The sequence below is a fragment of the Gobius niger genome (genome assembly GCF_951799975.1).
Source record: "Gobius niger genome assembly, chromosome: 13".
Classification (NCBI taxonomy): Eukaryota; Metazoa; Chordata; class Actinopteri; order Gobiiformes; family Gobiidae; genus Gobius; species Gobius niger.
Genome location: NC_136864.1, coordinates 980701 through 995934, shown reverse-complemented (window position 1 = coordinate 995934; position 15234 = coordinate 980701). Strand labels below are relative to the sequence as shown.

Genomic DNA, 15234 nt, shown 5'->3' with positions numbered 1-15234 from the left:
GGAATCATTACCCCAGAGACGCACGTGTGAAGAAACCAGTCTTAGCATGCTGCTGGTTAGCATTTAGCTTCAACAGTTCAGTTCAGTTCAGTTTATAATAGATCCATGAGTTCAGCTACGCCAAGAGAAGCCCTGAACCACAAACACCTGGCTTTGGATAAAACATGTGACAGAGGTCAGAGGTCAGAGCTGTAGTGTTTCCTCAGTGTCATAGATGTGAGCCACACGTGTTTATGCTGTTGAAGCCACTGACAGTTGCTAACCGGTAGCATTGCTAACGTCTTGAGCAGCTTAAACACTGAGACTCTGTTGACATGACAAACTGTAAAAATCACAGAGAAAGGTTTTCTTTTTCCTCTTTGTTGTGTTCATTTAGTCTTCAGAGTGGAGCAGATCTTTAGTAAATCCTGCTGTAGCTGCTGTGATTTTACTGTTTTCTTCTTCAGCAATGATTACGAGTGAATAAAAATGCCACTGTCGATCAGTTGTGTTTCATTTTCATCCTGAGTGGAGATATCGTTACCTGTTGTAGAACCATAATTGTACTTCAGTATTCAAAATGGCCGCCGGAACTATGCGTGATGTCATTGGAAACACAGAGAATCGGACTTTAACTTCTTCTGGACCCGGAAGTGGTGTGATGAATGACCTCGTTCTCCTCCCTGTTTCAGGTGAACATGGCGGAGCATCTGCAGAGGGTGGTGTCCGAGCGTAAGGACATGGTGGAGACCATCATGGACGTGTTCGAGCAGGGGGCGGAGGTGGTGGCCAGCGTCGCCGGGGACATCTTCCCGGTGTTTGCCATCGCCGCGCCCATCGTCAGACTGGCCCTGGACAACGTGGAGAGCAAAGAGGCGGCTTTCATGAAGGAGCAGTTCCAGAAGGTGACGATATAACGCCCAGCTCTGCTTTAAACAGTCCTTTGTTTAAGGGGAGACACTGCAGGCAAAACTACATTTGTTCAGTTTTTGGGCCAAATCTGTCTCTGAACATACAAGCTTTCACCCGGAAACAGAAAATATGCCTAATCTTCACAATAACATGTTTAAATATTGCGCTGATTCAATGTTCCCCCATAGACTTATATGGGAGAACACAATTTCAAGGGGCTTTTTCTGAAAACACATTTTTCTGTCATTGTGGCGACACTATGTCCACGTCAGTCGGACCTAAAGACTTCACATTTTCCAGCCTTGGACTGAACAAGATTTGGGAGATTTTTTCAGAGGGATTTTTTATTATTTAATCCCTTAAGCCCCATTTATTGAGTTTTGAATGTCAAAAAATAAGGCGAAAATTATATTTTTACACATTTTTACACTAAAAAACAGCTTATTTTAAAACAAGAAATCCAAAATCCGCTCTGAAAACGTCTTGTTAACTCATTCATCAATAAAATGAAACCATACATTTGAATGTAGCTCTGTCCATTATTCAGATTTCGTCGCCCAAAAGATGGGAAATTTGGCGCCTTTCACAGACATGGTCACAAAGCGCTTTACATGAGACAGTTGAACATTCACTCCATTCTCGGTGGTGTAAACTACGTTTGTAGCTTCAGTTTCCCCAAAATGTGACAAAATGTGACAAAAAAATGACAAAAAAATGACAGAAATCTGACAAAAATTGACAAAAATGTGATAAAAAATGGACGAAAAAAAATGACAAAAATGTGAGAAAAAATGACAAAAAAAATGACAAAAAATTGACTAAAATGTGATAAAAATTTGGCAAAAACATTACTAAAAAATGACAAAAATGTGACAAAAAATCGACGAAAAAAATGTCAAAAATGTGAGAAAAAATGACAAAAATATGACCAAAAAAGACAAAAATGTGATAAAAAATGACTAAAATGTGGTAACAAATTCCCGAAAAAAATGACAAAAATGTGATAAAAATTTGGCAAAAAAATTACTAAAAATTGACAAAAAATGACAAAAAATGACAAAAAATGACAAAAAATTGACAAAAAAATGACAAAAAAGTGACAAAATGTGACAAAAAAAAATGATAAAAAAATGACAAAATGTGACAAAAAAAGTGGTGGTGTAAACTACGTTTGTAGCTTCAGTTTCCCCTGGGGGAGACCGACAGAAGCGCTTTCGCGACTACACACGTCTGCGCCAACGGACCCTCTGACACCACCATACATTCACTCACATCATTCACCCTGGCCTGTTTAGTCTGCCTGTTTAGGCATAAAACACCTTGTTCTTATATGAAATTATAAAATAACATGAAAACTTGCAAGGTTTTTTTTTCTCACATTTATGTCAGTGATCGACAGCAACAGCTTCAAATTGATATCTGTAAATATACATTTTTTCCCCATTCACCTGCAGTGTCTCGCCTTAAGTGAAATGAGTGAATCCTCTTAGTCTGACTCGCTGAGAACCTTCAGTGTTGGTCCTTCTGATCTCATTTGAACTGTCAAAAAAATGACAAAAAATGACTAAAATGTGGTAAAAAATTCCCGAAAAAAATGACAAAAATGTGACGACAAATTTGATTTAAAAAAATGACAAAAAAATGACAAAAATGTGATAAAAATTTGGCAAAAAAATTACTAAAAATTGACAAAAAATGACAAAAATGTGACAAAAAAAATTACAAAAAAATTACAAAAAATCGACAAAAAAAATGTCAAAAATGTGATAAAAAATGACAAAAATATGACAAAAAAAGACTAAAATGTGATAAAAAATTCACATATTTTTTTCTCACATTTATGTCAGTGATCGACAGCACAAGTTTCAAATTGATATCTGTAAATATACGTTTTTTCCCCATTCACCTGCAGTGTCTCGCCTTAAGTGAAATGAGTGAATCCTCTTAGTCTGACTCGCTGAGAACCTTCAGAACCTTCAGTAATTTTTTTGCCAAATTTTTATCACATTTTTGTCATTTTTTCGTTATTTTTTTTAATCAAATTTGTCGTCACATTTTTGTCATTTTTTTCTTCTTCTCCTCAGGTGCGCGAGCGGCTGGAGGTGGTGTCCGAGCAGCTCCAGCGCATCAACGACGAGATCAAGAAGAGCGGAGCCGACGCCGCCTACTTCTCGGTGGAGGAGAACATCACCAACCAGTTCCGGAAGTACATGGACATCCTCAACGCCAAGCCCAAGTTCCGGGAGGTGAAGAAGAAGCTGTTCCTCGACCACTTCGGCAAAACCGGGGGGGACAAGAACCTGCACACGCTGTTCTCCGCCGTGACGGGGGACAACTTCGGCGGCGAGTCGGTGCTGGAGATCACCATGAACTACGAGGAGAAGGACCGTCGGGCGGTGGAGGAGTTCTGCGCGCGGCTGAAGAGGCTGTTCTGCGTGGGGCTGATCGCGCTGCTGGGCCACGCCGCGCTGAAGGACTGCGGCGACGAGGAGCGGCTGCTGACCCAGTGGAGCGACAAGATGGCCGCCGTGCAGAAGAGGATGGACGCCGTGATCCTGGACTGCATCGTCAGCTTCCCCAAGCTGGCGGAGCAGGACGCGCGGCGGGTGGTGCGGGACAGTCCGGAGGAGGGAGTCCAGGCGCTGGCCCAGGCCGTGCTCCAGAAGCTGTCGTCCAGGTACCACACTGATGTCTTAAGGCCTCTGCATACTCCACAAGACGCGAGAACTTTGTTCTTGTTCTTGAGGCAAAAAGAACGAGAACAAAGTTGGTCTGGGCTCTGACATTTCATACTCCACAAGACGTGTTGCTGCCGAACGGCCACGCCCCCTTTTTCCCGTAGCCAAAACAAATAAGGAATGACCGAAATAAAACGAGCTATTTGACTTCAAGCTATTATAAAATGTATCAGTCACGATATTGCAAACGTTTTGAAGATTGACTTCATGTTTAGCCACATCTCCCGCTGGTTTATTATGTTAGAAAACGTTAACGTTAAAAGAAGTTTACCTCCGTGTCACTCGGTAAAACCATGTTGTTTCATTTCATTTCATTTTATTTATTTATTTCATTCAAAAGTGATGTTGTGCAATCACAATAAAACCGCCAAACCAACACGGTCTGAATGAAACGGAGCAGAGGAGAAGAACAAGTCTTATAATATCTAATAGTTTCACGTCTGTGTAGCTCAGTACAGGTTTGTCCATCCAAGAACCTTCACTGAACATGTTGGTGACGTTTCCCGGTGTTTGATGAAGGGTCTAAGGTTTACAAGCCTGGTTTTCCTCTGTCCATGAGCCTGAACCACTTTTTTCTTCATCACTCGCCTCTTTCACGCAGGTAACACCAGGCTCTTCTGTTTCCTCTTCGTCCTCGCCCAAAACGTCCGTGTGTTTCTCTCCAGGACTTTGTTGCCATGTGCGTGTCCGTGTAATCCTGGTGTCCCGCACTGGTGTTAGGACGTAAACATTGGATTCTCGCTTCCCGCTTCCGCTAAAATAACCCCACCCACTAAAAATCCAGCCAATCACAGCCAGAGTTCTCGCAGCCGAAATAGTTCTGCTGAGCTGATGCGTCAGCGAGAGCTGCCGAACAGGAGCTGCGAGAACAACATGACATCATTTTGTTCTCGCAGCTCTGGGTGCGAGAACAAAGTTCTCGCGTCTTGTGGAGCATGAATAGGCCTTTATGTATTAGTAGTGTTGTTTGGCTACTTTAACCCCTTAACTCCCGCCTGAACCGAGCACATTTTCTCCAGTTTGGCTTTACCCCAATCCAAAAGCTTCTGGAAAAAAGATGTGAAAATAGCAACAAAACTGAGACGAAAACAATGATGGAAATGTGACAAAAAAGTGAGAAAAATTGATGAAAAAAAATGAAAAAATGACAAAAATGTGATAAAAAATGTGATGACGTGAGGATAAAGATCCTCTCGGTTCAGGCGGGAGTTCAGAGGTTAATAAAGTCAACAACAACATTTGTAAGAAAAATGTGTTTGTGGGACCAAAGTTCCAGCAGATTAAACAGTTCAAGACCAGATCAGACCATTTTTCATGGTTGGATCTTCACAAGGTTCTACGAAACAAAGGAAGTGAGACTTCCAGGTGTTTCCAGGTATGACGGGTGTCCTGGTGGCGTTGTTGGTAATAGTATTGTTCTCCAGGTATGACTGGGTGTCCTGGTCAGTGGCGTTGTTGGTAATAATATTGTAATCCTCAGGTATGACTGGGTGTCCTGGTGGCGTTGTTGGTAATAATATTGTAATCCTCAGGTATGACTGGGTGTCCTGGTCAGTGGCGTTGTTGGTAATAATATTGTAATCCTCAGGTATGACTGGGTGTCCTGGTGGCGTTGTTGGTAATAATGTTGTAATCCTCAGGTATGACTGGGTGTCCTGGTCAGTGGCGTTGTTGGTAATAATATTGTAATCCTCAGGTATGACTGGGTGTCCTGGTGGCGTTGTTGGTAATAATGTTGTAATCCTCAGGTATGACTGGGTGTCCTGGTCAGAGTTGTTGGTAATAATATTGTAATCCTCAGGTATGACTGGGTGTCCTGGTGGCGTTGTTGGTAATAGTATTGTAATCCTCAGGTATGACTGGGTGTCCTGGTGGCGTTGTTGGTAATAATATTGTAATCCTTAGGTATGACTGGGTGTCCTGGTGGCGTTGTTGGTAATAACATTGTAATCCTCAGGTATGACGGGTGTCCTGGTGGCGTTGTTGGTAATAGTATTGTAATCCTCAGGTATGACTGGGTGTCCTGGTGGCGTTGTTGGTAATAGTATTGTAATCCTCAGGTATGACTGGGTGTCCTGGTGGCGTTGTTGGTAATAACATTGTAATCCTCAGGTATGACTGGTGTCCTGGTGGCGTTGTTGGTAATAACATTGTAATCCTCAGGTATGACGGGTGTCCTGGTGGCGTTGTTGGTAATAGTATTGTAATCCTCAGGTATGACTGGGTGTCCTGGTCCGTGCGGGTCTTCCGCTCTCCCACCGGGCTGCTGGCGAGGAAGCGTAACGTCCACTGCCCGACGGGGAAGAACCGCTTCCTGGTGCCGTGTTCGGACGACCACCTGCACGTGGCCGTGTCCTACAGCGAGTCCCCGGAGCCCGTGGACCGGGACCGCGTGGACCGGCTGGTGCTGGGCCAGAAGAAGCTGGCGGTGGTGGCCACGGCGGAGATGCTCTTCAGGGAGCTGCCCGGAGAGTGCGCCGTCCACACCGTCAAGGTCAGGGAGCGGGACCTGGCCATGGCGTCCAGCTTCAGCCCCGAGGCGCTGTACTGGGAGAAGCACGAGCGGCTGAGCGTGTGCGTGCACTCCGCCTGAAGGGGGCGCCCTGCTGGGACTCAGCGGCTGAGCGTGTGCGCGCACTCCGCCTGAAGGGGGCGCCCTGGGACTCAGCCGAAAATCAATATCGATCAATGATTTAGGGGCAGTTTGATGATGATCAGTTTATAAAGAACTGGGGAGGGTTCTATGTTTTACAGACAGACAGACAGACAGACAGACAGACACACAGACACACAGACACACAGACAGACAGACACACAGACAGACAGACAGACAGACAGACAGACAGACACACAGACACACAGACACACAGACACACAGACAGACAGACACACAGACAGACAGACAGACAGACAGACAGACAGACAGACAGACAGACAGACAGACAGACAGACAGACAGACAGACACACAGACAGACAGACAGACAGACACAGACAGACACAGACAGACACACAGACACACAGACAGACAGACACACACACACACAGACAGACTTTCTCGAATGACGTCAACACAACCTATTGAGTAAACTAAACTTAAAAACGATTCTGTTGGCCGAGGCTGACCTACTTTAGCGCCGCGTGTGGTTAATATCAACCCCTTAACTCCCGCCTGAACCGAGCACATTTTCTCCAGTTTGGCTTTACCCCAATCCAAAAGCTTCTGGAAAAAAGGTGAGAAGATAGTGACAAAACTGAGACGAAAACAATGATGGAAATGTGACAAAAAAGTGACAAAAAATGTATAAAAATGTGGCAAAAATGTCACAAAAATGTCACAAGAAATTAACAATCATTGAGGAAAAAATGACAAAAATTTGACATAAAATTTACAAAAATATGAAAAAAAAATGATAAAAATGTGACAAAAAATGACAAAAAATGTGACAAAAAATGACAAAAATGTGACAAAAAATTATTAAAAATTAGACAAAAAAGTTGAAAAAAATGATGGAAAATAAATCTGATGACGTGAGGAAAAACATCCTCTCGGTTCAGGCGGGAGTTAAGACGCTAACTCTCTTCCATTCATTCTCAATGGTAAATATTGATGCAGTACACTTTCTGACCACCAGCGTCAAATTGGGGGCGCTGTTTCTCTCCTTTCGCAAAATGAAGGAAACACTGCTGTGGAGTCTTGGTGTTTAATCACAGAGCGTCGTAGCTTCAACTTTCACAGTTTTCCAACTCTTATTGCAAAGGTTGTTACATCAATAACAGTATATGTTAAAAATGACTTAAAAAAAAGAATTTATGCTGAACTGACACTTTTTAAATGATCTAATGTGGTCCCTGTTCTAATGTTTCCCGACGTTGCCTTTTCTCTGTAATCCTTCTCTTCTTCTGAATATCTTTAACAGCTGCACATTCTTTCATGTTTAACGTGTAGTAACTGTAATAAAGTGGCTTGAACGCTCGTTTGTCGTGTCTTTGTAAATATTTCTGATCCATGAAATCTAAATAAAGGATTTAACCCCTTAACTCCTGCCTGAACCGAGCACATTTTCTCCAGTTTGGCTTTACCCCAATCCAAAAGCTTCTGGAAAAAAGGTGTGAAAATAGCGACAAAACTGGAACAATGATGGAAATGTGACAAAAAAGGGATGAATAATTGATGAAAAATTGACGAACAAATGACAAAAAATTACAGAAATATGACCAAAAAATGGATAAAAATTGACAAAAATATGACAAAAAATGACAAAAAAATGTGACAAAAATGTGACAAAAAATTGATAAAAATGTGACGAAAACATGTGACAAAAAAGTGACGAATAATTGAAAAAAAATTGATGAACAAATGACAAAAAATGACAAAAATATGACCAAAAAATCGATAAAAATTGACTAAAAAATTACAAAAAAATGTGACAAAAAATGACAAAAAAATGTGACAAAAAATGACAAAAATACAACAAAAATTTGATAAAAAATTGACCCAAAAAAATGAAAACAAAATGACAAAAATGTGACAAAAATGTGACAAAAAATGACAAAAATGTGACAAAAAATTGATTAAAATGTGACAAAAAAATGACAAAAAAGTGGCAAAAATATGACAAAAATACAACAAAAATTTGATAAAAAATCGACAAAAAAAATGACAAAAAATGACAAAAAATGACAAAAAAATGACAAAAAAATGACAAAAATGTGACAAAAATTTGATTAAAATGTGACAAAAAAATGACAAAAAAATGACAAAAAAATGACAAAAAAATGACAAAAAAATGACAAAACTGTGACAAAAATTTGATAAAAAATCGACAAAAAAAATGACAAAAATGTGACAAAAAATTGATAAAAATTGACAAAAATATGACAAATTTGATAAAAAATATGACAAAAAAATGACAAAAATATGACCAAAATATGACAAAAATATGACATAAATTTGACATAAATTTGATAAAAATATGACAAAAAAAATGACAAAAAAAGTTACAAAAATGAGTTGAATACCCAACAAAAACACTATGGAAAAAAATGTGATGACATGAGGAAAAAGATCCTCTGGGTTCAGGCGGGAGTTAAGAGGTTAAATGTCTTTTCTCTGGTGACATGTGAGTGAATGAAGTGTTTATCTTTAGACTTTGTCCTCAGTGAGTTTTGTCTTTCACGTCTTAGTTTCAACCCAAACTCTCTCATTACGATGTTTGATGATCTCACTGACTCCGGCAGAAGAAGCTCCTCTGAGGAACATCTGCACGTCTCTTTGTGTTTGATTGGTTCTCTCTCGTTAGCCCCGCCTCCAGTCTCCGCCCTCTCACCACATTTGCTGTTCACTGCGTTTACTTCTGGTCTCCTGGTCCGGATCAGGTCCAGTTTAGAGCCGGTTTGGTCCTGATTAGAGCTCGTTCTGGTCAGACGTTTGGGTGTGAGAGAGTGGGAGGGTCCCAGATGGAGGACACGCCCCCTCGCTGCCTTCGGTGGTTGTGGGTTTTCTATGTTTGGAGCAGAGTGACTCAGCGAGGAGGCGGAGGGACGGCTCGCGCTCCGCCTCCTGGATCAATCTGCATTTTTCATATCAGAGCAAAAGCAGTGTTAATTTCGTCAACTAAAATATTTAGTCTTAATTTTAGTCAAAGTGATATTTTTGTGACTAAAATTGGACTAAAACTAAATTAAAAGTTCCTCATGAGACTAAAACTGTGACTAAAATGTCCAGATGTTTGAGTCGACTAAAATCAGACTAAATAAAAATGAAAAGGAGAGACTAAAATCATCCACACTTGTATTGAGCGTCTGAAAGAGCCTCAGATCATGTTTAAAGGATCAGCGGTTAGAGCCTCAGCTTCACAGCTCGAAGGTCCCGGGTTCGATTCCCACCAGGACGGGGCCTTTCTGTGTGGAGCATGTTCTCCCCGTGTCCACTAAAAACATGTACAATAGGAGAATCCTCCAGCAGGTGATTCTTACCCTCAGCCTGGCTCCACATCATGGAGGCGGGTCTCCGGGCAATATACTTTCCTTAAATACTTTGCTCAAAAATGTGAGTAATTTAGAACATTTTACTTAAATCAAGCAACATTTAAGTAAAATATCCACAATGTTTCACTGAATAAGAAAGTTTTCCTTCAATGATTCAATTTTCTGAGGACATTTTGCTTAATTCTAGTTTTTTATTTGCTTAAATTTAGTTTTTCGTTCTTGTTTTATGAAGAGAAAAATATTCTGGAAATAAGAATTCTTAGCAAGTAAAAAATGCTGACCCCATTGGCAGATATTTTCCTTAAAACAAGACAAAATGTCTCATGGTCTTTTAAATAAATAAAGGCCAAGTGAAGAGGAGGGGGGAAAGAACCGGCCCCTGGGTCCGGCCCTGGGTCCGGCCCTGTCGTCTCCTGAGCCTCACAGACATGTGGGAGGTTCTGCGCGTCAGCAGGAGAGTGATTTGTCCACACAGTCGCTCATTGAGCCGAGTTTATCAGATGATTCTGTGGAACGCCACAAACATCACGAGGCCTCGCCGCCGCCTCCGCTGCGCTCACACGGCGAGCTGCTCATTACGGGCGGCTCCTCCCACTTCAGCGCTTCACACTTCAGCACAAACTCCCGTGTTTCTGTGGCATCACCGGGCGTGTGCTGCCCCCGGTGGCCACACAGGTGAGTCTACAGGCCTCTCATTGGCTGAAGGAAATATTATTAATACATTTATTGTGTCTGAACATCTGTGTTTTTCCAGTTAACCTCTTACCCTCTCACCCGCCTGAACCAAAGGCATTCTGTCCCCTTTGGCTGTTATATAGGCCTGTGTGACGCCTCATTTGAAAGCTAAGACCCACTTGTTGCTGTGTCGTCTCACCTTTTTCATGTTTTTTTTTTCTTTTCTTTTTTCCATTTTTGTCACATTTTTGTTGAATTTTTGTCACATTTTTGTTGAGTTTTTGTCACTTTTTTATCACATTTTTGTCACATTTTTGTCACATTTTTGTTGAGTTTTTGTTGAATTTTTGTTGAATTTTTATCACATTTTTGTTGAGTTTTTGTCACTTTTTTATCACATTTTTGTCACATTTTTGTCACATTTTTGTCACATTTTTATCACATTTTTGTCACATTTTTGTCACATTTTTGTCACATTTTTGTCACATTTTTGTCACATTTTTGTTGAGTTTTTGTTGAGTTTTTGTTGAGTTTTTGTTGAGTTTTTGTCACAATTTTGTTGAATTTTTGTCACATTTTTGTCACATTTTTGTTGAATTTTTGTCACATTTTTGTTGAGTTTTTGTTAAGTTTTTGTCACATTTTTGTCACATTTTTGTTGAATTTTTGTCACATTTTTGTTGAGTTTTTGTCACATTTTTGTCACTTTTTTGTTGAATTTTGTCACATTTTTGTTGAGTTTTTGTCACATTTTTTGTCACATTTTTGTCACATTTTTTGTCACATTTTTGTTGAATTTTTGTCACATTTTTGTTGAATTTTTGTTGATTTTTTGTCACATTTTTGTTGAATTTTTGTTGATTTTTTGTCACATTTTTGTTGAATTTTTGTTGATTTTTTGTCACATTTTTCTCACATTTTTGTCACATTTTGGTTGAATTTTTGTCACATTTTTGTCACATCTTTGTTGCGTTTACATCCTTGTTTTCTTCTCATTTTTTTGCAGCTGTTTTTGTGCTTTTTTCCCTTTTTGATTCGGGTAAAGCCAAACTGGAGGAAATGGGATCCGTTCAGAGGTTTAAAGGTGGAATGATGTAAATGAAATAAAACATCGCTCTGATTATCGTCATGTCACATTAGTTCCTTTGTGCTGAGAGAGAAAACTCCGGACTTTGGGACAGTTTTGTTTCAGGTGGGAAGACAGATTTAAACCAGAAACCAGGTCCCGTTACCGCGGTTACCACGATAAGAGTCTCTGCTGCCCCGACTCCATGTATCTCAGGTGATCGGCCCCCAGGGATCCGTCCACGGGCCTCCACTCTTCTCGTTGTACCTTCTTCCGCTTGGAGCAACAGTAATGCCTTATTTGAAAGCTAAGACCTGCAAAACTGATCGTAAATCACGTTGTGTTTTTGGATTTTTTTGGTCATGATTTTTTCATTGTGTTTTCGTCACGTTTTCACTTTTATGTTGTGTTGTTGTTGCTTTTCTGGCACGTTTTTGTTGCTTCATTGTTGATTTTTTTTTTGTCTAATTTTTGTCGCTATTTTGAAGCTTTTTAACCTCTTAACTCCTGCTATAATGTTCAGCTTTCCCCAAATCTGAAAGCGTCTTGACTGGAGAGTTCAGTCTACAGGCCTTAGTGCCTCATTTGCTCTACTTATGTCACATTTTTGTTGCATTTTTCCAGCTTTTTGATGGGTTTTAGTTGCTTTTTTGACCATTTTTTCTGCTTTTTTGACCAGTTTTTTCTGCTTTATTGACTATTTTTTTCAGCTTTTTTGACCAGTTTTTTCTGCTTTTTTGACCAGTTTTTTCTGCTTTTTTGACAATTTTTTTCTGCTTTATTGACTTGTTTTTTCTGCTTTTTTGACTAGTTTTTTTTTGCTTTTTTGACCAGTTTTTTCTGCTTTTTTGACCAGTTTTTTCTGCTTTTTTGACCAGTTTTTTCTGCTTTTTTGACCAGTTTTTTCTGCTTTTTTGACCAGTTTTTTCTGCTTTTTTGACTAGTTTTTTCTGCTTTTTTGACTAGTTTTTTCTGCTTTTTTGACTAGTTTTTTCTGCTTTATTGACTAGTTTTTTCTGCTTTTTTGACTAGTTTTTTCTGCTTTTTTGACTAGTTTTTTCTGCTTTATTGACTAGTTTTTTCTGCTTTATTGACTAGTTTTTTCTGCTTTTTTGACTAGTTTTTTCTGCTTTTTTGACTAGTTTTTTCTGCTTTTTTGACTAGTTTTTTCTGCTTTTATGACTAGTTTTTTCTGCTTTATTGACTAGTTTTTTCTGCTTTTTTGACTAGTTTTTTCTGCTTTTTTGACTAGTTTTTTCTGCTTTTTTGACTAGTTTTTTCTGCTTTATTGACTAGTTTTTTCTGCTTTTTTGACAATTTTTTTCTGCTTTTTTGACCAGTTTTTTCTGCTTTTTTGACCAGTTTTTTCTGCTTTTTTGACTAGTTTTTTCTGCTTTTTTGACTAGTTTTTTCTGCTTTTTTGACTAGTTTTTTCTGCTTTTTTGACTAGTTTTTTCTGCTTTTTTGACAATTTTTTTCTGCTTTTTTGACCAGTTTTTTCTGCTTATTTTTTACCAGTTTTTGCCACTTTCTTGTGAGTGTTCTCTGGCGTTTTTGTAACTTTTTTGTTTGTTTACATCTCGTTTTCATTTCTATTTTGGCGCGTATTTTCAAGAAGCTTTTAGATTTGGGTAAAGCCAGTCTGTGCTCGGTTCAGGTGAGGGTTAAGAGGTTAAACTGAACCTGATTTTGAGATTTTAGTTCATGTTTTTATTACAAATGAGATGGATCATTGCATCGCGCTGTGTTTCAGGATCCTGGCCCTGCTGGTTCCTGCTCATTTCAAGTTTCTGTAGTTTGTTTGTTCTTCATGGCCTCGCTCCTCAGGCTCTGAGCTGCTCGTGCTCTCTTACTGAACCGTTTATAACCTCTTAACTCCCGCCTGAACCGAGTTCAGCTTTACCCAAATCCTGTAGGCCAGTGTAACGCCTCATTTGAAAGCTAAGATCTACAAAACTCATGTAAATGGCTCTTTTTCCTCTTTTTTCCATCTTTTTTGGGGGGGGGGTTCAACTAATTTTTGGTCATTTTTTTGTTATATATTTTTTTTCTTTTTTTTCAATTTTTTGTCATATTTTTTGTCACTTTTTTGTAGTTTTTTGTCATTTGTTCGTCAATTTTTCATCAATTATTCGTCACTTTTTGTTCCAAAAAGTTGCTATTTTCACAGCTTTTTTCCAGAAGCTTTTGGATTGGGGTAAAGCCAAACTGGAGAAATTTGTTTTGTCATTTTTTTGTCATTTTTTTTCTCTTTTTTTGTCATTTTTTGCCATTTTTTTGTAACTTTTTTGTAACTTTTTAGTCATTTTTTGGTCTTTTTTGTGTCATTTTGTTTGTCTTTTTTTTTGTCATTTTTTTGTCTTTTTTGGTCATTTTTTGTAACTTTATAGTCATTTTGTTGGTCATTTTTTGTCATTTTTTTTGTCTTTTTTGTTACTTTTTTAGTCATTTTTTGCCAGGGCCTCATGAACCAACTGAATCCTGCAGTAAACGACGCTTGACATCCACAGTCTCCCTAATGATGCTGATCATGCAGTTACATCATCTCTCCACCAACGCTCTGTGGCGCTGTTTATCCCCATCCTGCTGCTGCTTTAGTGACACCCCCTCCCTGCTCCTCACCCTCCCTGCTCCTCACCCTCTCTGCTCCTCCCCCTCTCTGCTCCTCCCCCTCTCTGCTCCTCCCCCTCTCTGCTCCTCCCCCTCTCTGCTCCTCACCCTCTCTGCTCCTCCCCCTCTCTGCTCCTCCCCCCCCCTGCTCCTCACCCTCCCTGCTCCTCCTCCTCTCTGCTCCTCCCCCTCTCTGCTCCTCCCCCTCCCTGCTCCTCACCCTCTCTGCTCCTCACCCCCCCCTGCTCCTCCCCCTCCCTGCTCCTCACCTCCTGCTCCTCACCCCCTCTCTGCTCCTCCTCCTCTCTGCTCCTCACCCCCTCTCTGCTCCTCCCCCTCTCTGCTCCTCCCCCTCTCTGCTCCTCCCCCTCTCTGCTCCTCCCCCTCTCTGCTCCTCACCCCCTCTCTGCTCCTCCCCCTCTCTGCTCCTCCCCCTCTCTGCTCCTCCCCCTCTCTGCTCCTCCCCCTCTCTGCTCCTCCCCCTCTCTGCTCCTCCCCCTCTCTGCTCCTCCCCCTCTCTGCTCCTCCCCCTCTCTGCTCCTCCCCCTCTCTGCTCCTCCTCCTCTCTGCTCCTCACCCCCTCTCTGCTCCTCCCCCTCTCTGCTCCTCCCCCTCTCTGCTCCTCCCCCTCTCTGCTCCTCCCCCTCTCTGCTCCTCCCCCTCTCTGCTCCTCCCCCTCTCTGCTCCTCCCCCTCTCTGCTCCTCACCCTCTCTGCTCCTCCCCCCCCCTGCTCCTCACCCTCCCTGCTCCTCCTCCTCTCTGCTCCTCCCCCTCTCTGCTCCTCCCCCTCCCTGCTCCTCACCCTCTCTGCTCCTCACCCCCCCCTGCTCCTCCCCCTCCCTGCTCCTCACCTCCTGCTCCTCACCCCCTCTCTGCTCCTCCTCCTCTCTGCTCCTCACCCCCTCTCTGCTCCTCCCCCTCTCTGCTCCTAACCCTCTCTGCTCCTCACCCTCTCTCTGCTCCTCACCCTCTCTGCTCCTAACCCTCTCTGCTCCTCACCCCCTCTCTGCTCCTCCCCCTCTCTGCTCCTAACCCTCTCTGCTCCTCACCCTCTCTCTGCTCCTCACCCTCTCTGCTCCTAACCCTCTCTGCTCCTCACCCCCTCTCTGCTCCTCACCCTCTCTGCTCCTCACCCCCCCCTGCTCCTCCCCCTCCCTGCTCCTCACCTCCTGCTCCTCACCCCCTCTCTGCTCCTCCTCCTCTCTGCTCCTCACCCTCTCTCTGCTCCTCCTCCTCTCTGCTCCTAACCCTCTCTGCTCCTCAC

The 15234-nt window shown here is 41.7% G+C and overlaps 2 protein-coding genes across 2 annotated transcripts in view; one reads left to right on the top strand and one right to left on the bottom strand.

Annotated features, from left to right (window-relative positions):
- The window catches only part of LOC306972739 (synaptic vesicle glycoprotein 2A-like), a gene marked incomplete at its 5' end in the record, with an annotated part of 13044 nt that extends 12772 nt beyond the window's left edge, over positions 1-272 (bottom strand). The window contains one exon of the mRNA XM_079569445.1: positions 254-272. Within this exon, the coding sequence (XP_079425571.1) occupies positions 254-272 (19 nt within the window). The remainder of the gene's footprint in view (positions 1-253) is intronic.
- Positions 273-675: 403 nt separating this feature from the next.
- Positions 676-6248, top strand: rpz4 (rapunzel 4). The gene is made up of 3 exons (XM_079570199.1): positions 676-884; positions 2976-3568; positions 5844-6248. The coding sequence occupies exons 1-3, from the start codon at positions 678-680 to the stop codon at positions 6220-6222; spliced, it is 1179 nt and encodes a 392-aa protein (XP_079426325.1). The 5' UTR covers positions 676-677; the 3' UTR covers positions 6223-6248.
- Positions 6249-15234: the final 8986 nt, after the last annotated feature.